The 25323-nt window shown below is 43.8% G+C and overlaps 1 protein-coding gene across 3 annotated transcripts in view; it reads left to right on the top strand.

Moving 5' to 3' along the window:
* GART (phosphoribosylglycinamide formyltransferase, phosphoribosylglycinamide synthetase, phosphoribosylaminoimidazole synthetase) overlaps positions 1-25323 on the top strand; it is a 61728-nt gene that overhangs the window by 22106 nt on the left and 14299 nt on the right. For 2 of the 3 annotated variants that reach the window (XM_039488263.1, XM_039488271.1), the window contains 13 exons: positions 886-1011; positions 1902-1989; positions 2618-2703; positions 4890-5058; positions 6592-6823; positions 9707-9801; positions 11840-11949; positions 14931-15129; positions 17536-17790; positions 18142-18294; positions 20798-21001; positions 22409-22540; positions 23173-23303. In XM_039488263.1, coding sequence (XP_039344197.1) covers positions 886-1011; positions 1902-1989; positions 2618-2703; positions 4890-5058; positions 6592-6823; positions 9707-9801; positions 11840-11949; positions 14931-15129; positions 17536-17790; positions 18142-18294; positions 20798-21001; positions 22409-22540; positions 23173-23303 — 1980 coding nt within the window. Of the gene's footprint in view, positions 1-885; positions 1012-1901; positions 1990-2617; positions 2704-4889; positions 5059-6591; positions 6824-9706; positions 9802-11839; positions 11950-14930; positions 15130-17535; positions 17791-18141; positions 18295-20797; positions 21002-21486; positions 21545-22408; positions 22541-23172; positions 23304-25323 lie in introns of those variants that run through there. The other variant, XR_005584629.1, reaches the window with a different exon arrangement.

The raw sequence follows: 25323 nt of genomic DNA on the forward strand, positions 1-25323 counted from the left end.
TTAATTAGCCAAAAGGACATCAAAGGATTTCAGTACAAGAACATGAAAACTTACTTGAAAGTTCTTTGAGGACTTCAGTAACTCAGCCAGAGATTAGGGGTCTATTACACGAGTGGATGGGTGAGGTTCTGTGGCCTGAAAAGTGCAGAAGGTCAGACTAGATGATCATGATGGTCCCTTCTGACTTTAGAGTTTATGAAAAAGCAAAAATAGTATTTTACTTGGTTGTCAAAAATAATCCATCATGGGTGAATACAATTTTGTAGGGTCTGTATAATGTATGTATGTTGTTTGGCTCTTTTTGCTTATTGATATAAGGGTACCCTGCCTGCCTCTGAATGGAATTATAAACGGTTCTTGTAAGCAGTTCTTGTAAGCAGTCCTGAACGAGCAATATTTGCAGTTGCCCAAACAGTGATTGATAGTGCTTAATTCCCAAAAGAGACTGGCAAGGGGAGCTCTTTGAAGACACTACGAAGCATGGAAGCATATGGTAGCTATGTCATTTTGAAAGTCAGTTTGTTTTTTGTGATCATGGGAGAAGGAAAAAGAATTATGTAATGCTTCCCTTCCTCGGGAGTAATCTCTGGAATGGAAATTCCAGTTGCTCGTCTTATCTGTGTGCCTCCTCAGTGTCATTCTGCTGTTCCTACTAAATAACTTGTATATAAGGGTTCTGTAGCACAAGTTGATATTTCTTGGGGGAGCAGGAGGTGAGAAGTGCTTAGAATGCTAATGTGTGTTTTATATTACTAGGGGGGTGGAGTTAATTGCTTTACTATCAGGATTTATAAGCCTCAAAACTGAGTTTATATTCACCATTTCCAGTGGTGCTAGTTTTAGTCATATACATTTGGGTATGTAACTATTCATGTTTCTTTACAGTGCTTGTGCTTCACTGATGGTGTCACTGTTGCCCCCATGCCACCAGCCCAGGATCACAAACGGTTAATGGATGGAGATCAGGGCCCAAACACTGGAGGGATGGGAGCTTATTGCCCAGCACCACAGGTGTAATATGATATTGGGAAGCTGTTTTGGTGGAGTTGAATTTTAAAAGTGTGTGTGTGTGTGTGTGTGTGTTATTTGTCCTATCCTGGCAAACAGGATTGGAGAGAGAGAGCTTCTAGCCGAGGGAGATGACAGTCTGACACAAGGGATTGTGTTTCACCAGGTTTGATTGATTGTCTTGCACTAAAGAGTGGTGCATCCTTACTGAATTACATTTTAATTGTGAAGGTGGAAGTCTGCATTTTCTGCCACATTGCATTTTGTGCCGGTATTTAGTGTTACTAAATCCTGGTCACCCATACCAATTGGTTAAAGATCAATTTTTCTCTTATTTAAGTTAGAATGATTGACCTTTGTCATATGTCTCTCTTATGATTTGGTGTTTCTGTTTGACGGGTAACTGTTGTTTGCAAAGGGATTGGATTTACTTTACTTTACTTTTGATGGATATTCTGGTCAACTGACTTTCTTCCATTGCAAACGTAAACTTTGTATCACAACATAGCTATGTTGATTTTATTTGACAGTGATTCAGTCATTAATGTCCTGTGTGCATTCCAGCCTTAACTTATCTTGACCTCCCCTTCCTGCAAACATTTACACACTTACTTAACGTTATGCAAATGAGGAGTTCCATTATGTCAGTGGGACTACTTGCACGTGTAGCATTAAAACGTGTGTAAATGTTGTGGGATCTGAGCCATAGTGTCAGTACTGCTGTATGCTCTTTCTAGATAGATAATGAGATATTTGCTTTGTCTTGTTGAAATTCAGTGGTGAAAGATACCTGGAATACTGCTGCATGGCTCTTAAAAGCAATGCAAAAAAAAAAAAAAGCACTTGTATGACACTAGGAAAAAATACATTAATTACTAATAATATTTTATTAGATTTCCAAAGATTTGCTCCTGAAAATCAGAGATACTATTCTTCAGAAAACAGTTGATGGGATGAAAGAAGAGGGTGTCCCTTATATTGGTAGGTGAAAGCTTTTGTTTTTTGTTAGATGTTTATGTCTTCAGACAGCAAACATAGCTTACTCCCTCCTCCCATCTCCTGCTACAGGCCCAGTCCAACTCCCACTGAAGTTAATGGCAATACTTGGACTTCTTTGGGAGCTGGATTTGGTTCCAAAGGCTTGATCCAAAGCCCACTGAAGTCAGTGGCTTCTTTCTGTTGAGTCTGATGGATCAGCCCCCAAATGAGCACGAACGGTAAGGGCAACATTTTCAGATGCAGTCTGCAAAACTGTGTCCACAGTTTTTTGTGCCTGTAATGTTAACAGGGTAATCACGCATGAGTGCAGGTAATGGAATTTATGTCTCGCTGCACATATCAGGTAACCGCATGCCTTCATTCTATTATTTGCACCCACAAGTGATTGGATTAAAAGAACAGCAGACGAAAATAATTGTGGACAAAATTCTGCAGGATATTTCGGAGAATTTTTGCCCCAGATGTTTGTTTGAAATTAAGGTTTAGAGTGAACGTGGTCTGGCAGCCCCCTAATAACAGCATTGCAAATGCAACATTCATTATAAACAGTTTTAAAACAAATGGCCTGTACAGTCACTTAGACTAGTTTTAATGTGGTTTGTCATTTTAGGTGTGCTATATGCTGGATTAATGCTTACCAGTGATGGGCCTAAGGTTCTCGAGTTTAATTGCAGGTTTGGTGACCCAGAATGTCAGGTGAGTGACTGAAAATAGGTTGGTATGGAAAATATATCACACTTTTATCCATGCTTTTTTATTTGCACTGATTATAATAGGGAAAACTTAGCCAAAGATCTAATGCATAATTACCTAATTGTTTTAAGATTTAAAAAGAAAGTTTAGATATTAAGTTTTATATAGCAATTTCCTTCAAAACAGTTATAGATTAGTATTTTTCCACATTTATTAATTACTATGTGTTTATGTGCCAAAAATGTTTTCAGTGCTGAACAAACTACAAAGTTGAGTCCCAGACCTATGCAGCTTATGATCTAGAGAACGGCATACCTTAATGCTTGCTTTCTTTATTTTCAGTTCTAGGCATCGTATATCTTCATTGCATAAGAAGTGAGTCTTTAGAAGGGATTTGAGTTTATATTAGTGTTCAAATTTTGAAGAAAGACTGTCAGGTTAAATGTTATGTAGGACCAGATTGTGAACCCTTTAATCACATTGGTGAGAAGATACATATGTATTCCCTTTGGTGACCAGACACTCATATAAGTAAAGCCAATGTAAGGATTTGCAAATATTATTATTTTTAGTAATTTAGAGTTCACCATTAATGCAGATTGTTCAATTACATTTCACTCCATATGGATGACATAAATAGACCAGCCACTTTCACTCTCGTTCATATTCAGTCTCTAGATAGTCTCATTTTCTGGTTCTTGTGTACAATGTTTTGAGTAACAAACACTTCAGGGGAGTGTTTACTTTGTTAAAAAATATTTATTTGGAATTTCTCTGATAAGCTTTAAGTTCTTCTTTGAGTGCTTGCTCATGTCCATTCAACTTAGGTGTGTGTGGTGCCAGAAGTCTTTCCCTCAGCGGTATCCGTAGGGGACTGGCTCTGGCGCTCTCTGGAGTGCCGCGCTATATAGGGCACCGCCAGTTCTCCCCACCCTCAGTTCCTTCTTGCTGCTAGTGACATTGCTGGAACTGTTGCTGCTTCAGCTAGTGCTATTGCTGCTCGTTCATACAAACTAGTTATCTCTTGTATTATAGTGTACATAGTTTTCTGTTAGTGTTAATAAATCCCTTAGCCATAGTTAGAGACTTCATAGGTCCCAAACGGAACTTTGCCTTGGGATGGGGCATGCCCTGGTCCCCAGGCTTTAAGCCCTGTGATCACTGCAAGAGGCCCATGCCCATTAGTGGCCCACACAGCAATTGTGTGCATTGCTTGGGTGAAGGACACATTTAGTGAGAAGTGCACAATCTGCAAGTCCTTCAAGCCAAGGACTAAGAAGGAGCATGATATTCATTTAAGAGTGCTCCTTATGGAGTCGGCCCTCACCCCAGCACCGGAGCAGTGCTCCAACTCAGCACCGAGTACAGTGACCTTGGTACGCAGCGCCCCACCGGGACCATCCATGGGCCAGCACCAGTCCCCATCCGTGGCTCCAACCAAGAAGGCAGTGCAAGGCCGGTCTCCAACTTCCCGCAAGGGAAAGGATAAGAGCAAGGTCCCATGCCGGGCAGCTCTTGACCCACGTTGGGATCTCGGGCCCAAGCTCCGGTGGAGTGATATAGCCCAACCCAATCCCTGCCAGCTACACCAGAGAGTGGCAGAGGCCTCCATCGGCGCCAGATGCCATCCACGCCAGAGGCCCTGCAGGCGGCGCAGGAGATCATGTCCCTCCTGGTGCCATTCCTCGAACCGTCACTGATCCCTAGGAGGCATCACCATGTGTGGGTGCTTCCGATACCAGGCCCATTCCAACTTCTGGTCCCACTCCTCATCCCATTACCGCTCGTCAAGTGCGAGACCTAGATCGCTGGCTTCAAGCTGTCGCGGATCCGTCAAGCACCACCGGTCCCTAAAATCCCGCTCCAGATTGGTTTCCAGGCAAAGTGACTGGCACCCAACTGAGTGTGGGGGGGAACCGCCAGCTCCCTATATACTGCAGCATATGGGTGCCACTCCAGGGGGTGCCAGAGCCGGTCCCCTACGAATACTGCTGAGGGAAAAACTTCTGGCACCGATGCACATGGCAAGCATGCACATCTAAGTTGAATGGACATGAGCAACACATCTCAAAGAACAGCAGTTACAGAAAAGGTAACTGTCTTTTTTATAAAATCTGTGTTTTTAAAAAGTCTAAATTTGGGACTTAATTCAACCTTAGTGTCTTTTTAACTTGTCTACATTTTTGTAGGTAATTCTTCCGTTATTGAAGAGTGATTTGTATGAAGTTATACAAGCAACAATCAATAGAAAGCTGTCTAGTTCCATGCCTGTTTGGTCTGAAGACAGTGCAGCCATGACTGTGGTCATGGCTAGTGAAGGTTATCCAGGAAACTATGCCAAGGGCTTGGAAATAACAGGTAAAGACATCAGGAGTAACTATGCAAGAAGTTTTCCCCCGTATGCCTTGCACAAATTAATCTATGTAATATAGAGGTTTGGAAACAACACAATTTATGACTCTGCGTCAGCAAGAGACAACTGAATTTTAACACACACACACACACACACAGAGTTAGATTTTTAGCTTTCATTAGTCAAATAGAATGTCTTTCCTTTCATATAAAGTTCAGACTGGGAAGGAAAACTGATACTTTACTCTCATACTATAAGCATTGTGGCAACAATCGCAGCATTTCCCATTCATGACATCCTCTTTTTCTGGTCCTCCTATGTTTTTTAAATATGGAATGCTGTTGAGGTGCTGTGAAACCTGAGGATAGTATTAAATTCATCACTGCCCGTTGTTGGTTTTGTGCTGTGTGACGGGACGTACCTACCCTGCACTAGCCCCAGCATATAAATGGTAGCAGCCCAGCTCAGTCTAGGCAGGCTGCTGGAGGGGAAGGACTCAGGCTGTGAGCTATTTCCAGAGAATTGCTATAGGCCCCGACTGTGGGGCCGGGGCTCGCAGAGTGCCAGACCGACTCCAGGCTGCCCAACGAGCCCCGAAAAGCAGCCGCACTGGTGGGAGCCTGGCCATTTGAGGACCCCAGAGGAACTGGGGACCTTCAACTGAGGGGGAAAGGGTAAGAAGCAGCCCAGGGAACGTAAACTTTTTGATGCTGAGCAAACTGGGGAACCAGGCAGCGTGTTTCAGGAGGATCCCTGCTGGCTCAGTAGTGAGCACTCCCACCTCCAACAGAGCCCGGGGCTGGGACTTGGAGGAGCAGGGAGGGCCCAAGTCCCATTACCTGGAGTGCCACACACCCCTGAGTGGCTCCCCACTCCCCCAAAAGGCCATGCAGTCTCAATGAGGTGGGCTACTACGCTGACTCCGGCCATTAGGCCACACAGCTCCTTGTAGAAGGGCCGTTTACTGCCTCTGGCCATTGGGCCACATTGCCCTGAGTGGAAGGGCCCTCTACTGACTCTGGCCATTAGGCCATGCTGCCCTGACTAGAAGGGCCGCCCTATTGACGCCAGCCACTAGACACCAAACTACCACGTCCATAGTAAAGGTCATTAGTATAAGAATTAACTGGCTGCGGTACAGCCTTTTCTGTTCTTTTGGACCACACATGACCTGACACCCTGTGGCGGGGTGTACCTACCCAGCAACATGCTGATCTATTTTGGTCACTCAAGGTCATATCTAAGAGTAGAGTAATGCAAAATACAACTAAAAATTAAATCTGTAAGCAGATGTCTCGGCTAAATGCCTCCTTCCACGTCCCAGAGCATTTAGCTAACACATTTGTCTGTCCACAGAATTTAGCTGCTTTATATGTATTTAGTTACCAGAGTGGTTATCTGGGCCTGCACAGTCAATCTTGATCCTTGATTGGGGTTCCTAGATACTGCTGGAATACAAATATTTAATAATAGGTGATAGATCAAAGTATTTTAAGTGACTGACTGAATCTTTATATTTATATTGTAAAATATTACAGGATTTTCTAAGGCTAAAGAACTAGGGCTGGAGGTGTTCCATGCAGGCACGGCAGTAAAGGATGGCAAAGTAGTGACTAATGGTGGAAGAGTCCTTACGGTAACGGCTGTCAAGAAGGATCTGATGGCAGCACTGGAAGAAGCCAACAAAGGAGTAGCAGCCATACACTTCAAGGGTGCCATTTACAGACAGGACATTGGTTATCGGGCTATAGCTTTCCTCAGCAATTCCAGGTATATATCTGAAGGCACTGCCTGAAATTGATCATTATTAGTGCTACCTGAAGTGATCAAAAGACATGGGTGACTCAAGAGATCACTTAACTTGGTGTCTCCAGCTAGCTTCTCATGTACCCAGATGCAGGTAGCAATTTACGGTTGGCATGTCTGTAGTGATCTCAGCAAGAGAGGCCAGCAACTGACTGGGTTTGGAAACTGAATTACTCTCTCAACCTAGAGCTGATTCTTCTAGGTCTGTGGTAAACAACAGTGACAAGCAAGTTTAGGGTAACTTGCACTGCTGCTGCCTGTACTATGCCTATTCTGTGTATGGAGGACTTCAGTTTCCAAGGCTCTTACAACAGTAACTTTCTCCTGCACTAAATTCATATTCCCCATTACTCTAACAGAGTCATCTCACTGTTTATGGGAGAAATGTTAGTGGATTGTTTTATTGGATTCATTCTTAGTGTTATTAAAATGTATGTAAAAGGAGCAAGAAGCTTTGGAACTCCTGCTTTATTGCTTTATTGGGTTTTGACGAACAGCCAGCTTATAATTTGTAATTTATTTTGAAATAGTTCTGCGAGACACAGGTTTTTGATACTGGGAAGGTGGGGGAGGGGAGGGGGTTGTTTTGAGCATTGTCGCTTGCTATTCTTGGCTGTTGCCTTTTGATGTAGTCTGGAACCTCTTGTAAACTTTTTAATTGATGTTACCAGACACGGAGTATTTTTTCTCAATCTTCCTCTTCCCCAGTTCATTAACAGCCATAATAACTTTTGGTAATAGACCATTATGCAAAGTATTTTGCTACTAGAGTACTGTTTGATTAGTATATTGTAAAGCCATTTATGTATAATCAATAAATAAACTAAATGTGAAACGGTGCTTGTATTTAGTCTTATTTCTCCTGAGAGTACAGTACACCATTTGATAATTTAATTATGTGAAAGCATATAATTGGTATAAATGCTGTAGTAAAAATTATAATCAAATATTTGTATTACACGAGAAAAGAGTGTACTTGAACAGACACTAGGAGCCTGACCCTGTAAAGCACTGAACTTAGGGGGCATGGAGAGAGAGGGAGTATGGCTGGAATTCCTATGTGCTCTTATGATCTCCGGCTCATGTGTTAGCCCTTTGGGAGCTAGTGTAAGTTCAAGTGGCCCGGAGACTGCTGTAATGTGAATTGGAGGCCAGACTGGTGCCAGACAGCCCCAAGTACTGGGAGAACAAATAGGTGATGCAAAATAACCTTTGCCCCACCTTGGGTCCTGTGTTGAGCACAGGTCACAAGGACCAAAGATTGGGCCCATAAAGTGCAGCAGTAGTCTCTAGGAACTTATTCTGCAAGGTGCTGGGAGGCATCTGCTCCTGAGGGGGCAGCTCAGGGGAGGCGCACAGCACCTGGCAGGATCAATCCTCAGGCAGTAATGTTTCACTCTATAATGCAGGGGTGGGCAACCTACGGCCCACCACTGCCATAATGCAACCAGAGCATTTTCTGAAAATAAAATACTCTCTTTTTAAGAAAAACAAAAACAAAACCCAGCATATATTTAGGAGCTGAAAATGTTTAACATTTCTCCTTTTGTATATTTGAACAGAAATGTGTGTGTATGCAACTTTTTGGAGGGAATTTTTCTTAATAAGACACATTGGGAAGAGGGCAGTCATTCTGACAGATCTCTGTTCCTCAACCAGTATTGGGCTTCGCCTTGAGAATAAACCTAATACTGAATCAAAAAAATTAGAGAGCTAAAATATCTATTACGCCATCTCATCCATACCCATGACCGTGTAAGAATTCGAATTGCTCAATCTGAGTTAAATACATTTGCTACAACTGAGCACTGAAAGCAACTACAATGACCGTCCCAAAAATAAAATGTCCTTCCTGTGAATATGGGGGTAATAACTTATATCTCAGTTAGTAACATAGCTATTCCAATTTTTATACATATGTTCATTAACTGAATTGGGGTACAAGTTATAACCAAATATTCATTGGGTGCCTTTTACATAGGTGTGTGTGTGTGTGTGTGTACATAATACATTGGGCCCTGAAAAATGTGCATTCTTTAAGCAATCTTGTGCTAGAAATCTTTTTTAAAGTAAGTTTGCTTATTAATTAAAAAAAAAAAGATACACTGTGTTTTGTGCTGCTACCATCCGAGTCATTAAGGAAGGACTAACCTTAAGTTGAAGGATATGTTCTCATAGAGCAGTGCTGATCCATGTAATACCTTCATTATGGGATGCTATTTTGAGCTTCCTGCAAGCCACTGATCATGCTTGCTTGATCCATAAAAGAACTTAAGCGGATGCTTAATTTTTAGCATGTGAGTAATCAAATTGAAGCCAATGGACCAGTGTCTGCAAAACGGAGCCCATTGTCCCTCCTTTGAATGTCATCTTTGTGCGAATTGTATCTTGGTGTGTAGCCAGTTGGCTTATGTTCTGGTCTCTGATGCAGTCCTTACGACGGCTAGGAGTGTTCATGTATCACACAGCACAGTACTCTTAGTTCCTATCTTCAGCCATATGCATGAGCTTAGCCTCAAAACACCAGTGCAGTGCCTCAATCTTTGAGTTACTGAGCTTGTCTGAAATATGTTATATAGTAGATGTTATGTCACTACTGCTGAACTCTTTCATGCTATTCTAATAATTCTTACAGCATACGATACGTTAGCAAAGTACTGTGCAAACATGAAAGGGATGATGCTACTAGGAAAACTCCCATTGAGTTCATTAGGGCCAGGATCGAGTTCTATATAGTTTAATTCTCAGAGCACCACAGTAATGTAGGAAAGTAAATACTATAAAAGGCAAACATATTCATGCCATTAGTAATTGGTTACTTCAAACTTTTTTTTAACAATCTTTTAGAGGCCTGACTTACAAAAACAGTGGGGTGGACATCGCAGCTGGCAATACCTTGGTTCAGAAAATTAAACCCTTAGCAGCAGCCACCTCAAGGCCAGGTAAGCTCAGATTTGTACCATTATCCCTGGTTCACTCAGTTCTTGACAACCATAGATGTAATTAGATCTTTAGAGTAATGCAAATGCTCGTGTTTGTGTGTCCTGCCTTGAAAATTCAAGGTTGAGCAAACACCCAAGAGATAGTCAAAATGCAGAAATCCCTAAAGATACAGAATCACTTGTCAAAATGACCCTATAAAACGTATTACCTGAAAGGTGTAGCACATTCTCAACTCCCCTTGAGTTCGACAGAATTGAGGGTGCTCATGCAACACAGGGGTTTATTCCCTAAATTTAAGATACATGAGCAAAAATCTCACCACCTGCTCATATTTTTAAGTAGTTATATTATCAGTTTGAGTACAGTATCAGAGATTCATTTTTCTTCAATACATGTTTTGAACGCCTGTGACTTTTCACTGAAAGTGTAAAACTCCCCATACATCATACATGGAATTACCTCAGTTTTGCATACAAGACACCCATGTGCTCCTCAGATAACTCTGGTTAGGTCAGACCCCTCCTCGTGCTGGTTTCAGAAACTTGCCTTGCCATAACAAGTCACTAATGGTGGTATAACAAAGTGGGTCTGCAATGAATACAGACATTTTGTTAATACAGTTTATTTCAATTTTCAAATTAATTAAGGCCCTTCAAATATCTTTATATCCTTTTCACATTCACAGCTTTGGTAAATGTGAAAAGGATATAAAGATATTTGAAGGGCCTTAATTAATTTGAAAATTGAAATAAACTGTATTAACAAAATGTCTGTATTCATTGCAGACCCACACTTTGTTATACCACCATTTTTTTTCCAGCTTTGCCCCTTTCATTGTTAGTTTTTTTAATGTGTGCTAATCTTAACAACTGGAAACCAAACATACATGTACTTGACAGTAATAGTGCACTGTTGGTAGAGACATAAAATGGGTGTTGCATCTCAGTGGGGGGGGAAATGTCCTGTTGGCAACTTTCTTCAGGGAGGAATGGGCTTCAGCCTATTACAGCCATTTCTTATCTGCTTTTACAGAAAGCTTTTTAAGTACAAAAAGGGACAAATAATCTACATTAACTATTGAATGTGCAATCACAAGGCTTATGTAACTGTAAAAATATATCCTAAAAGGATAAGGAACTCTGTGTGTTTCAAAGCTTAAGTCCAGTGAAGCAATTAAAGCACATACTTAACTGGCCTATTGTGGAACTACTCCTGTATTTAAAGTTAAGCATGTGCTTTAATCAGTGGTTTGCTGGATCAGGGCCCACAGTTCTTGGCTCAGTTCCAGTGGGTTTTGTACATTTGGATGATTTGTAGGAATGGGTCATGAGTGGTTAGAAGTCTTCAGTATACTAGGCTGTTAATCAGCACCTTTCGCTGGCACCAGGGGTAACATTTGCGACAGTGCGTAAATGACTCAAGAGCTTCAGTCCCATTGACTTTCTGTGCAAAGGGGATGTAAAATGTGACCAGTCAGAATAGTAATGGTTTTCAGTCACTTTGCACATATTTTGCGCAGGTGTAAGCAGTTTACACAGGGTGTAGAGCAGGGAACAGTCAAGCCCAGACAACCTAAATACAGTTTAGAGATGTATGTTTTGCGGCATTTTAATACTCTCAGTGCTTTCATTTATACTCAAATATCACTTTGGAAATTGGATAGTATATTAGTTGATACATTCCTTCCCCAAAAAGCCCACACTGCTTTGTTGTTTTTATCAACAGCATAAACACGTGGGATCAAAACTTATGCCCACAGCTCAGCTCTTGTTCCCCAAGGGCCCAATTTACAACTGAAATCAATGATAGGGGTTAGATCAGGACCTAGTTTAACAGAGGCTGAGACTACTGTAGAGGGGCACTTTGGGGAGCTGGGAGAGGGAAGGGAAGAGAGAGTCTTGTGATCCCTTCTGTTGACTAAAGTCATGTTGAGTGGCTTCAGAAGGAATCTCTTCAGTGGTGGAGGATCCGGCAGGATCCCATTGGAGTAAAAGTTTAATTCCTTTGTCTTTTTTTTTTTTTTTTTCTGGTTGGCAGGCTGCAATGCAGAGCTCGGAGGATTTGCTGGTCTCTTTGACTTGAAAGCGGCTGGTTACAAAGATCCTATCTTGGTGTCTGGAACTGATGGTGTTGGAACAAAACTCAAGGTAACTGAAAACACCTGTGCAGGAAGGATTGTCCTGATTAAAAGCAAAACATCAATGCCGAGATGATTAATCAAGGATGTTTATTGTGTTCAGAATGCTCGTTATCTCTAGCCTGATTCTTGCTTGCATATTTATACCTGCCTCTGGAAATTTCCACTACATGCATCCGACGAAGTGGGTATTCACCCACGAAAGCTCATGCTCCAATACGTTTGTCAGTCTATAAGGTGCCACAGAACTCTTTGCCGCTTTTACAGATCCAGACTAACACAGCTACCCCTCTGATATTTGATACTTTAAAAAAGCATCCTCTTTCTGACCCCAGTTCAGCTAAGTACATGCCTGACTTTAAGCAGGTGAGAAGCCCCATTGAATAAATAAATAATAATTGGAGATATACCAATCTCCTAGAAGAAGAAGGACCTTGAAGTCATCCAAGTCCCCCCCCCCTCCCTAGCAGGACAAATTTTTTGCCCAAAGATCCCTAGGGCCTCTCAAGTTTTGACTCACAACCCTAGGGTTAGCAGGCCAATGCTCAAACCACTGAGCTATCCCTCCTCCCTGAAGTCAGGGACTGCTCATGTTTAAAATTAGGCATGTATTTAAATACCTTGTTGAATCAGGGCCTCCATCTTTACACACACACTGTCGAATCGCAGAGCCAAACAATAAGACTGTATAGTGGCCATTGTATATTGGCCCACTGATTGGCCCATTTTATTCTGAGTGCATTTTGTACTCCCCAATTAAATTTAAAAAAATGAACATTCCCTAAGATGAGATCTTAAGTCAGATTCATGGAGCTCTACCAATTTATTCCAGCTGAGTATCTGGCCCACAGTCTTTTAACATTTGTATCCAACGGAGCAGAACGACTGTGTCTTACTGCTGGGCAGCATGAATTGGAGTTTTTGCTGTGCCCATCAGTTTTCTTGTTCATACCAGATAAATTTTTGGAGCTGAGCTCCCAGTTCAGAGATTTAAAGACTGGGACCATGTTTCCCAAAACTCCTGTTGGGAGTTTCAGGTGCACAAACAATGTAGCATTGAGCTGTAAATGAGTGATATTCCAAATCTTGGTGCTTTCATAAATGTTTATATTAAAATCAAAGGATCCCTTTCTATATCCAAGTCATCAGCGGTTGGAAAAGATGAAAATAGAGAGTGGTAACAAAAATAAACATAGTTGAGGTGAATTTTTATTTTGAAAGTGGAAATAAACTGTAGTTTAAAAAAAAAAAAAAAAAAGCCACCAAAACGTACTTTCCTGTTGACTCAGAATGACATTATGCACTATCTACCTTCCCTGTATAATTGCATAATCTTAACAGGGTCCCTTTGTACCATTATCCAGCGGTTAATGTAGATTGAAACAGGAGGGGGAACTCTCTCCTCATCAACTGAGGAGGATCGGTGTGGGAGCACTCCTTACCCAAGTCAGGAAAAGGCAATTACTAGGAAGCTGTGCTCTCCCCACTTCTTCTTTTGAACCCTTGCCCTTCTTACTCTTATTGTTCATTAAATCCACCTGTAGTATCTTGTCTCATTTTTAGATGGCAAATTTTTCACGGCTGGACCATCTCTTGCTCTCTATTTATGCAGTGCCTAGCACAGTGGGGTCCCAGTTTTGATTGGGCATCCTACGTGCTACTGCATTACTATTACTACTACTAATAATGGAGTGATCCAGTTTTATCAGAGCTATTTTGAACTTGGTCATCATTTTTATTCTTTTGCTTAGGAAATAGGGGAAGAGTTTCTTGTACTTGTGCCTGGTCCAGAAAAACGTAGTTGTGAAGTACCTGCTATTTCACACTAACTCCATCACTGCAGCTGACGTGCTAAAATCCAGCCATGTCACTTGGTCACATCCAGAGTTCGTGGGCACCCTTTGTTAACTTCCCTGGCAGCTATGGTTGTGTAGTGCCTTGGAAATCAGTCTCAGTAGTGTCAACTCTCCCAATTTTATCACAAGTCTCACACTGTTTGATATTTTGCTTAAAGCCCCAGCTCCTGGAGGCAAGGGATTATATGAGAATATCAATCCTGATAATTATGTTTATAGTAAGATTCTAGCCCTGGTGGTTATGGCGTATAGCTTGAAAATATGACATGAATGTAGCATGAAAACTAAGAAGGCAAATAAACAGCCAAAATTTGTTTTAAAATTACATGATTTTTAGCTATGCTTTTGTAACGTTTGGAGCTGGGAGTACAGCAGGCTTCTTATTTAGGGGCTTGGATATTGATTTTAGGCTCCAAGCTTTAGACACACAAATTCGGTAGTTATGGCATTGACCACTCTTTGCCTCAACTTCTTCAGTCTACAAAAATGGGGATAATGATATTCTCTTTCTCCACCGGGTGGGTGCTGTGTGGCTTAACTCGCATATGTTTACAAAGCACTATGAGATCCTTTTATGAGAGGTGTTCTAGAAGTGAACTGTACCATTTTTTAAGTCATGCTCAGTTTTATTTATCTTTCATTCTCTCCCCCTAAAAAGGCTTCTCTCACTTCTTGAAATCTGGTGGTCTGTGTATTACGTATTGGTGGTCTGGGGAGAGCTGGATGGTCACATGATACTGTCTTCCTTCCTTGTTTTCAGCTGCTACATTGCACTAAAGACAGCTGAAACCTCTTAAATGCTTTTCTAATGTCATGTAAGCAATTGCTGTAGTTGCCACAGGGATGTTAAACAGTTGCCAATGGGAGGGGAAGTGTTCATGAGACCCTCTCTAGTAAGATGTGACCCATATTGTGAAAAACATTGAGAATCTCCCTCCCCACAAAAATAAGCGACTTAGAGAAAGGATACACCCTAATTTGAAGGAACTGACAATTTTATAGGCTTTTCAGAAAATATTCACATGAACAACGTGACGTTTGTGCCTTCCCTTGCCATTGTCAGGGAAACATCTCAGATCTTGTGCTTTTAATTCATGCAAAAATTACAAGCTGGTCTCTCTCTGTCTTGTTGCAGGTTGCACAGATGTGTAAGAAACATGACACCATTGGCCAGGACTTGGTTGCCATGTGTGTCAATGACATCCTGGCTCAGGGAGCAGAGCCCCTCTTCTTCCTCGACTATTTTGCCTGTGGGAAACTTGACGCTGAAGTGGCTCAAGCAGTCATAGCGGGCATAGCTGAAGCTTGTACAAAGGCAGGATGCGCTCTCTTGGGTACGAGCACTCGCTTCCTGTACGGGATTTGGAAATTTGTGTGCTGCATCTTTTTTAAACTGCTTTTTAATGTTTTGTGTCCACACTCTTGAAAGGTTTCATAAATCAAAACTCAATGAGACTCTGATTAACTGCCTATGCTTTATGAAATGGAGTCTCCATCCACCTACATAGCAGGTGCTGTTTGTTCACAAAAGCTACGAGTAGGTCAGGAATCCATGTTTTTACAATTTTCTTTCCCTGTCTCTTCATTTAACTTCATAAAAATGAAAGGCTTTATGCAGCTCCTGCCAATAGGTCACATATTTGAATTAGTTCTATATTTCAAGTCAAATTATAAATGTGCTGAAGAGGCATGTTTGTTTTCTGATGAAGACTCTGTGTTTGGAGTATCCAAATTTTCACAAAATCAGTTTATCCCAAGATGTTAAGATGTAAGTTTAAGCATTTTCCCTCATACTCTCATTATGCACTAGGTTATCATATTTTATCAGTAAATTATGTATATATCCTATTATTCAATATTGAAGCTAATATTGCATACAATGAACCACTATATTACTTTTAACTTGACTTTCACAAAAATTAAACCTTTAAAAGTCATTCAACTCATTAATATATTTCAAATTCTGTTAAAGAATCTTGTGTTATCCAAGTATTAATATGAATCCTTACTTTATAAAAGTAATAGAATGTAGGCTTACAGTTTAGAAGAATGAAAACTACAAAACAAAGTTCAGCTCCCTCTCTCTGTTTTTACGTTTCTCCTCCTTTTTGAAGTAATTCTCTCCCCTAATAAAAATACAGGAGGAAAACGTAATACATTTTCAAAACAAACCATCTCATATACCAGTTAGAGATGGCAAAATCAGATAAGCTTATCTTGCATTATGTAACTATCTTTGAAAAATAGAAAGAAGAGAGTCTCTCTTAATGGGGATGTCTCATTTTACAGGTATTTTATAAGCTTTGTCCGTGAAAAACAAGCAATGTATGTATTGCCAATCAAATGTTCTTAATTCATTACTTCATACCAGTATATGAACAAATGGGCTACTTACTTCAAACCCTGCATCTAAAATACACTTATATTTAAATATCAAAACTTGACTAAATTGTTTAAATTTCAGAGCGTAATTTCCATTACAGTTACTACACAACTGTAAACATATCCACCTACAGTGAAGTTAGAAAGGAAGCTGGAGGCTTACAAATTAATTGGTGGAGATTAATTATTAAGTTTTAAATGGGAATACTGTGTGTTATTGTGTGCTCATATTCAGAAATATCTGAGACCATGAGTCAAGCAGCCATTAGGATGCTAGAATTCTATCACTGTCTGTTTCAGACCTGTTAAAATCACTAATTTTTCCAGACATTTTGTTACATTGAGAGCTACTTGTAAATACATCAGATCTTGTCAACACTAGGCAATAAAAGAAGTTGCAGCAAACTATAACAGGTGTACGACCCTTTGCATCCACACACTGCAGCTGTCCCATGCACACTGCAAGACTTATTTGTACAAAATGGTCACAACACCTAGGAGAAGGCCTTTAGCTCAGGTATGGCTGAAATGGTGCAATCAACAAGGGTTTCTCTCCAGTGTGGACAGGAAGCCATAAGCATTGCAGCTGCACTGATTCAACTAGCCTTGCTAACTCCATCCCACAACACAGTGCCATGTGTTTAGAAGTTACTGAAAAACCCCTGCTCCCATCAGCAGTCCTGGCACTGTGGGATAGACACTTCAGAGTGTACTGGTACAACCAGGTTAGTAAGGCATTCTGTGTATGGATGTGCCAGTATGGTTCTGCCAAACAATGTTGCTGTCTGGTTACGCTAAACACTTGTGAAGACAAGGGAAGCAATCAATTATGTAATGCATTCAGCGTCCTTGGATACATTTCCTTGTGTAGCCTAGCCATACCCCAGAGGGGAATTAAACCTGTCTGTTATTCTCCAGAGTGCTAATCTGAGCATTTATATTTTGCTGTATAAATGAATAGATTTAGTTTTCACTAAGGCTGCATGCTTAGGAGGTGGTCTCTGTGCATCACTCCTGTGATGGAAGCATATTAGCACTGAAATAACAAACCCTATGAAAAAAAAATCTGTATGAGCAAATGTAGGTATATAGTAATTTTAACCCTGGCCATCAGAAATTAGCATTTCTTGACAACATTCCAATTTGTCTGTCATCAGTTCCAACGACAGGAGCTACAGCCATGTGACAAATGCTGTTGCTAATTCATTTTTTTCATTGTCTTTTTTTTTTTTATATATAAATGTAGCCTATTTACACCGCTGCATTCCTTCGCAGCCAGTTGGAAACATATAAAAATCATATGTATATTTATCACAATATCTTTCACCCCATTCTTTCTCTTTCCTTGTTCCCTGCAGGAGGAGAGACTGCTGAAATGCCTGGCATGTATCTGCCTGGGGAATACGACCTCGCTGGCTTTGCAGTTGGTGCCGTGGAACAAGGACAGATGCTCCCCCAACTGGAGAGAGTTGCTGATGGGGATGTTGTCATTGGAATAGCTTCCTCTGGGGTTCACAGCAATGGGTTTAGCCTTGTAAGGAAGATTGTAGAAAAGTCGTCTTCAGATTTCACTTCTCCATCAGTTATTGGTGGCTCTGGAGACCAGACGTTAGGTACCATCACTAATACATATACCTCTTCTCCTGCAGTGTAACAAAATGTCATGATTGTTTTCCCAAAATAGCATTTTTTTTTATTCCATTTTTACCTGACTCTCTTCTTCTTTCCCTTTTCTCAAATTAAATACACTGAAACAAATTAAGCTGAGGGGCAGATGGGTAATAACATTGGTGTGTACTACAGGAGTTAGAGCAAAGCATTTTTCTCTCCACTTCAATTTACTGTGTCATATAGTAGTTGCTTTTCAATGTCTGGTAAATGAATATTTTTAGGCTTTCTTGATTTTAATTCGATTGATGTTTATTTATATGTTGTAATCAGTCTTTTTCATTTTACATTCACAGGGGAACTATTGTTAACCCCGACTAAAATCTACAGTAAAACTCTGTTGCCTGTCCTTCGTTCAGGGCATGTTAAGGCCTACGCCCACATCACTGGAGGAGGTCTGTTGGAAAATATCCCCCGAGTTCTCCCAGAATCATTTGGTGTAGTCTTAGGTAAGGAAGCAAAATGGACATCATATTAAAAAAAAAAAGTGCAGTTGTGGGCATGGACCTGAAAAGCCCATCAATGTGATATAAGGTAAACGGACACTTTCCTTGAGTCTCACATTTGCATGTCTAGAACAGTTTATTTTTTTACGAGATCTCTATTGAATTTCTCTTTTCCCTCAGAATACCTACAGAGTACCTTGTAGTAGGGTGACCAGATATCCTGTTTTTAAAGAGACTGTCCCATATTTAAGCCCTCCTGTAGGTGTCCTGACTTTTTCTTAAAAATGGGCAAATTGTCCCATATTTTCTATTCTCCCCACCCCCAGTTCCCCACCAGTACTGGGGGTCCTGCTTTTGGCTGGATCCCTGCTCACCAACCGCCTGGCCACCAGCGGTGAGGGGAGGTCCAGTGGCTGACAGTGGGGATGGGTATTCAAGGCTGGTGGCGGGGTGAAGATGCAGCGCATGGGGGCTGGTCTGTCGCTGTTTTTCCCCTTTGTCTCCTCCTTCCCCAGCTCGCTGCTTCTCCATATCCCGCCCAGCAGAGTGTGTCCTGCTCCCAGAACTGGGTGGAGAATCAGCCCCCGGTTGGAGCATTGAGCTCGCCAACAGCCTGGCCAGCAGGCTCCTTCCTTCCCCCCCAGGGCCGGCTCTAGACCCCAGCGCGCCAAGCGCGCGCGTGGGGCGGCATTTTCCCGGGAGGGCGGCAGGCGGGTCCGGTGGAGCTTCCGCAGTCATGCCTGCGGGAGGTCCACCGGAGCCGCGGGACAGCGGACCTCCTGCAGGCATGATTGCGGAGGGTCCGTTGGTCCCGCGGCTCGGGTGGACCTCCCGCAGGCATGACTGCGGAAGCTCCACCGGAGCCGCGCACCAGCTGCAAGAGGTCCCGCGGAGGCGCGGGACCGGCGCCCGGCAGAGCGCCCCCTGCAGCGTGCTGCCCTGCTTGGGGCGGCCGAATTCGTAGAGCCGCCCCTGCTTCCCCCACTTCCTCTGGCTGAGCCGGCGCCCCAGGAAAGCTCACAACCCTCTGGCCCAGGGCGCTGGCCAGAAGGAGCTGAGCCCAGCGTGTGCCAAAGCCCTGCACAGCGCTGGCACGGGGAAGCCTCTCTGCCCCTCAGCTAAGCTCTGGAGTTGCAGGGAAAGGTGATTTCCAGCCTGTTCACTCCCCAACCCTGCAGCTCCATAGCAACCCCCGAGACAGGGACTAAGCACCCTATTCACTCTCACTTACCCCTGCCCTGAGTCCCCCCCAGGGAGCGCAGGGCTGCTCTGTCCCCTAGGCACCTTCCCCTGCTGAGCCACCTCTCTGTCTGGGTTCACTGGAGCCCCTGCAGTCAGGTTGCCTGAGCCCTGGTGCACAATGCATCCTTAGGGCTTAACCCCTTCCTGCTTGTGCTGTAACTGTGGGACAGGAGGCGGCTGGGGTATGTTGGTGGCCAGCAGCAGCCCAGAGGTGTTAGCTGCCTTTCAACACTGCGGACAGGAAGGGACAAGCTGCTTCCAGCCACGCGGGGTGGGGGTGCGGGGAGAAGAGATGAGCTCTGCAAAGACATGGGCCAGGTCATCCCTTACCCCCGCCCCAGTCCTCCTCCCCGGTGGCTGGAAGTAGCTCCCGTCCCTTCCTTCCCGCACTTTACTGACTTTCTGAAATCTCAAACCGTTTTATCTACATTAATTAATCCTTATAATAACCTAGTGGGATATTATTATTCCCATTTTACAAGCAAGCAACTGTTGGCACAGCAAAGTTAAGAGACTTGTTCAGGATCACATAGTGTTGGTGCCAGGTGCAGAATAAAACAGAGAACTGGTGACTCCCAGTTCTCTGTTCCAAATAATAAATTGTGCTTCCTTCCATGGACTGAGATAATCAGATCTGAGTTTTATTTTTATAGTTCGCCTCTTCTATATGCTAAAATCTGTTGAGTACTAATGTATGAAAACTAGGACATAACATTTAAAATATTATATGTCAAAAAGAAATCTACTCCCTTTTTAATTCCATCATACTGGCTTGTTCAGGAATGCCGCTGCTGCAGGCCAATCAGTTCTTGCCATGGGGGAAAGGGGTCTTGTCTGTCGGAATTTGATGGTCCCTCCCTCATTTTATACCCTGTCTACCATTGCAGCTGTCATCTTCCCAGGAGAGGATGACTAATAAGAGCACCTTCTGAAGTATCCTCAAAGCCTCTTCCTAATTATTAGCTAATGTGTCACACTTGAGTAATTCATTTCCTACATTCCATGGGCTGAACCACATTTTCCAACACTGACTGAGGCAGTAAGAGACATGGACTGGGAATTAAATCCAGTTCTTCTGCATCGCAGCAGAGATCACTGGGCCTAAGACTGCCCCAGGTCTAATCATTTTTGCATTTGTAATTCATGTCCAGAAATTCTGGCTCTTGATATTCTAGGAACTTGAGTATTTGTGTCAAGACAATCATTTCTATTCAACACTTGTTTTGTATTTCAACGAGCAATTTACAGCTTCAACCATTTTCAGATGCTCACAGTTGGCGGATACCTGAAATCTTCTCTTGGCTTCAAAAAGAGGGAAACCTCTCAGAAGAGGAGATGGCCCGAACATTTAATTGCGGGATCGGCGCCGTCTTGGTGGTAGAGAAGGCACTGGCTCAGCAGGTTCTGAAAGACGTACAGAGACATGAGGAAGCCTGGCTGATTGGGAAAGTCATCTCCCGACACACAGGTACTACTGGATTCTCATTTACCTAGAGAAATGTAGGGCCAGATCCCCAGCTGATGTAAATCAGTGAAGCTCCACTGATGTTAGCTGAGGATCTGGTCCATAGATACTCTGTTGCATTTGCTCCATAGGTGTGTTAAAATGGTAGTCCTGAAGACTCCACTTACAGTACATATACCGTATTTTTCCATGTATAAGACGCCCCCATGTATAAGACGCCCCCTACTTTTCTAACCCCAAATTCAGGTTTTTTATTTTGTTTTGGTTTTTTCCCCCCTCCTGCTTTGCCGCTCTGGCCATGCCCCAGGTTTTTTTTTGTTTTGTTTTGTTTTGTTTCCCTGCTTAGCCCCTCCGGCCACGCTGCAGGTCCCTCCCCCCGCTGCTCCGGCTGCGCTGCAGGTTTTTTTGTTTGATTGGTTTTTTTCCCTCCTGCTTTGCCGTTCCGACCATGCCACAAGTTTTTTTGTTTTGTTTTCTTTGCTCTCCAGCCGCACTGCAGCTGTCCCCCCCGACTTTGCCGCTCAGTCCGAGGAAGAGGACGCGGAGGTAGGGGTAGAGGGGACGAGGAGGGCCATGCACCCCAGCTGGTCTCCGGCGGCGGCCCTGCCCGGCTCCTGCCGCATCCCTCCCCGGCTGCCCGGCTCCCCGCGTGCCCGGCCGGCCGCTCCCCGGCCCCGCTTCCCTGGCCGCCCGCTCCCCTGGCCGCCCAGTCCCGCGTCCCTGGCTCCGCGGCCCTGGCCACCCGGCACGGCCTGGCTCCGCTTCCTGGCCGCCCGGCCCCGCTTCCCCGGCCCCGCTTCCCCGGCCGCCCGCACGCCGCCGGGCTCCGCTTCCTGGCCGCTGGCTCCGCTTCCTGGCCGCGGGCTCGCTTCCTGGCCGCTGGCTCGCCCGGCCGCTGGCCCGCTTCGCCGCCTGCCCGCTTCCCCGCCGCCCGCCCGCTTCCCCGCCGCCTGCCCGCTTCCCGCCGCCCGCCCCGCTTCCCCGCCGCCCGCCCCGCTTCCCGCCTGCCCGCTTCCTGCCGCCCGGCTCCAGCCCCGTCCCCGCTTCCCCGGCCGCCCGGAGAGAGGGCAGGGGAGTTCGGGGGTGGGGTGGGGGGTGGATAGGGGTTGGGATTTTGGCAGCTCATCACTGGGTATGGGCAGTTTCTCATTCCCGCGGTTCTCTCCTCGGCTTACTTCCGTGTATAAGACGACCCTCAATTTTTAGTCTAACTATTTTAGGGAAAAGTATAGTCTTATACACGGAAAAATACGGTAACACATGCTTAGGAGTGTTTGATAAATGAGTGTTAGCTTTGAAGTGGTGAGAAACAATAAGTGCTATTGGTCTGATTCTCAGAGGTGCTGAAGTCCTTTTATGTCCTCTGTATTTCTCTGTTTACATGTAACACTTTTTTTCCCCCCCATTAAGAATCTGCCCATGTTGAAGTCAATAATCTGCTTCAAGCCTTACAAGCAAATAGGTTACAGTTTTTGCACAACCATATCCAAGGCGAAACCCAAACAAGCAAAGTGAAGGTGGCTGTTCTCATCTCTGGAACAGGTGAGGCTTTTGCATTCTTCACTACAAGGTGCAACACAGCTGTTGGAAAAAGAAACTTAGGTCCTGAACCAAAACTGCTTCAAGTTACTGGAAGTGTTCCCATGGACTTCAGTGAGCTTTCAGTCAGGTGCCTAGAGATTGACATCAGGGGGCAGGCAGAACAGATTTTTGCCCTAGGCCATTTTGAATTGGATATACTCTGATCATTACCCATGGCTGCAAACTGTGAGATACACCTACATATGTAGCTTTTGCCCACACACCTCTATACCACCTTCAAGTGATCAACTAGCTGATCAGAGGGATGCAGCACTGTATTTTCAAACACACCAAACTTTCCTTCTGTGTTTTATAGACATATAGGCAGCCCTAAAAGTAACAAATGCAGCATAGTTCATGCACTGGAAAGTATGTTTTACGAATGCATAACTTATTAAACCATTTCATGTTCTCACACATGCCAGGGGTCCAAGCCAGTGCTCACTAAGGTCAATGGAAAGATATCCATTGACTTCAGGGGCCATTGGCTCAGACTCCTCCTATGGTACTGTTTTTAAGAGCCATCTTGTAATCTGCAGTATATTTACCCTTCAAGAAATGCTTGGTCTTCATTTTTTCTTTTTCATTTTTAGGCACAAACCTTGAAGCCCTGATAACCAGCACAAAAAAGCCAACCAGCTATGCACAGATAGTCCTCGTCATTTCTAACAAGTCAGGCGTGGAAGGGTTAAGAAGAGCTGAAAGAGCTGGTATTCCTACAAAAGTAAGCAATGTTTCACCTTTCGAATAAGATTTTACTAACTCACTGCTGTGGAAATCTAGCCAAGGATTAATAATATTTATAGGGGAAAGGTGGAGCTGGAACGCAGGACTGGGAGCCAGAAACTCCAGAATTCTTCTATGCCACTGACTGTGCCCTTGGGAAAGTCACTTAACTTCTCTCTGTCTCCCATCAGTAGGATGGAGATGATACGTCTTTTATTTCCATCTTAGAGGTGTTACTGGGATTTGTTATAGGGTGTGCCTAGAAACCCCGGCCATTGTTAATGTTGCAAAGCACTTAAAATTAACACACACCCCCCCCCCACCACCTACCTACCTACCTTTCACTTCCAGAGCTAATATTTTCCCTGCTTGGGGTCTCCCAAAAGGTGATTATTTTTATTATTAAAGTTTGAACAAAAGCCTTTCATATTGTTATTAAGTTCAGCTGTGATGAGAAAATAGGTACATTTCAGACCATGCAAATATTTATTATTTATCAGTTTATAAACAATGGAGAATTGGGCCTAATGTGAGTTCTGCCATTGATTTCAACTAGAGCAGGATCTGATCCTTAAACAAATTATTAATTATTATTATTATTACTATTTGCATTATGTTAGAGAGACGAGGTGAGATAGTATTCCCCACTCTTCCCCCCACGGCAAGGGCTACTGCTGTGATCAGGACCCCATTGTGCTAGTGCCACACAAATATATAGTAAGGGTAAGATCCACAAAGGGAGTGAGGCATTGCGAAGCTCAGTGTCACAGCACCTAACTCTTAGGCACCTAGAAAGTCACCACAATAACACTGCGCTCCCCAAAACCTGAGGGAAGCTCTACACTACGGGGTTAAGTCAACTAAGTTACACAACTCCAGCTATGTGAATAATGTAGCTGGAGTTGACATAGCTTAGGTCAACTTACTGTGGTGTCTACACCATGCTGGGTTGACGGGAGAAACTCTCCTGTCAACTTACCTCACACTTCTCGTTTTGGTGGAGTACTGGAGACAAGGGGAGAGCGATCTGTGGTTGATTTAGTGGGTCTTTACTAGACCCGCTAAATCGACCCCTGGTGGATCTATCACAGCAGGGTCAATCCCCAGTAAGTGTAGACATACCCTGAGTTCTTCGAGTGCTTGCTCGTGTCTATTCTGTATTAGGTGTGTGTGCTCGCCACATGCACTGGTGCTGGAAGTTTTTCCCTCAGCAGTATCCATAGGGAACCAGCTCTGGTGCCCTCTGGAGTGACGCCCACAAGCCCGCTGGTGACAGTGCTGGAATATCTGCTGCTTCGTTGTTTCGTTCTCTGTTCTTGCGAACTTTCAAATCCCATAAAATAGTTGTGTGTATATATAGTTACTAGTTTTCTTAGTTACCCTTAGTAGTAGTTCTCCAACTCTTCGTTAGTCCCAGATGGGACCCAGCTGGGGTCGGGGCATGCCCCGGGACCCAGGCTTTAAGCCCTGCGATTGCTGCAAACGGCCTATGCCCCTCAGTGATCCACATACCAGCTGCCTAAGGTGCTTAGGTGAAGGGCACATAAGTGACAAATGCCATATCTGCAAGTCCTTAAAATCTAGGACGAAGAAGGAGCGCGATATCCATTCTAAGAGTGCTCCTAATGGAGTTGGCACTCACTCCAGCACCGGAGCAGTGGTCTGACTCCGCACTGAGCGCTGTGGCCTCCATGCACAGTGCTCCCCTGACGCCGTACATGAGCCAGCACTGGTCTCCCTCCATGGCTCTGGTCAAGAAGCCGAAAAAGACTGAGAGGAAGATCTCCTACCTCCTGCAAGGGAAAGGAAAGGGCAGGGGGAGCGAAAAGACCCAGGTTGGACAGCTCAACATCCTCCTCGGGAAGTCAGGCCCCAGCTCGGGCGGAGCAGTGCAGCCCATCCCATGCTTTGTCTGCAACTCCAGATAGCAGTGCAGGTCCCAGCCAGCTTCAGGTGCCGTCAACGCCCGCAGCCCTTCAAGCAGCTCATGAGATCCTGACGCTTCTGGTACCACCCTC

Source organism: Mauremys reevesii, linkage group 1, assembly GCF_016161935.1.
Source record: "Mauremys reevesii isolate NIE-2019 linkage group 1, ASM1616193v1, whole genome shotgun sequence".
NCBI classification, from domain to species: Eukaryota; Metazoa; Chordata; order Testudines; family Geoemydidae; genus Mauremys; species Mauremys reevesii.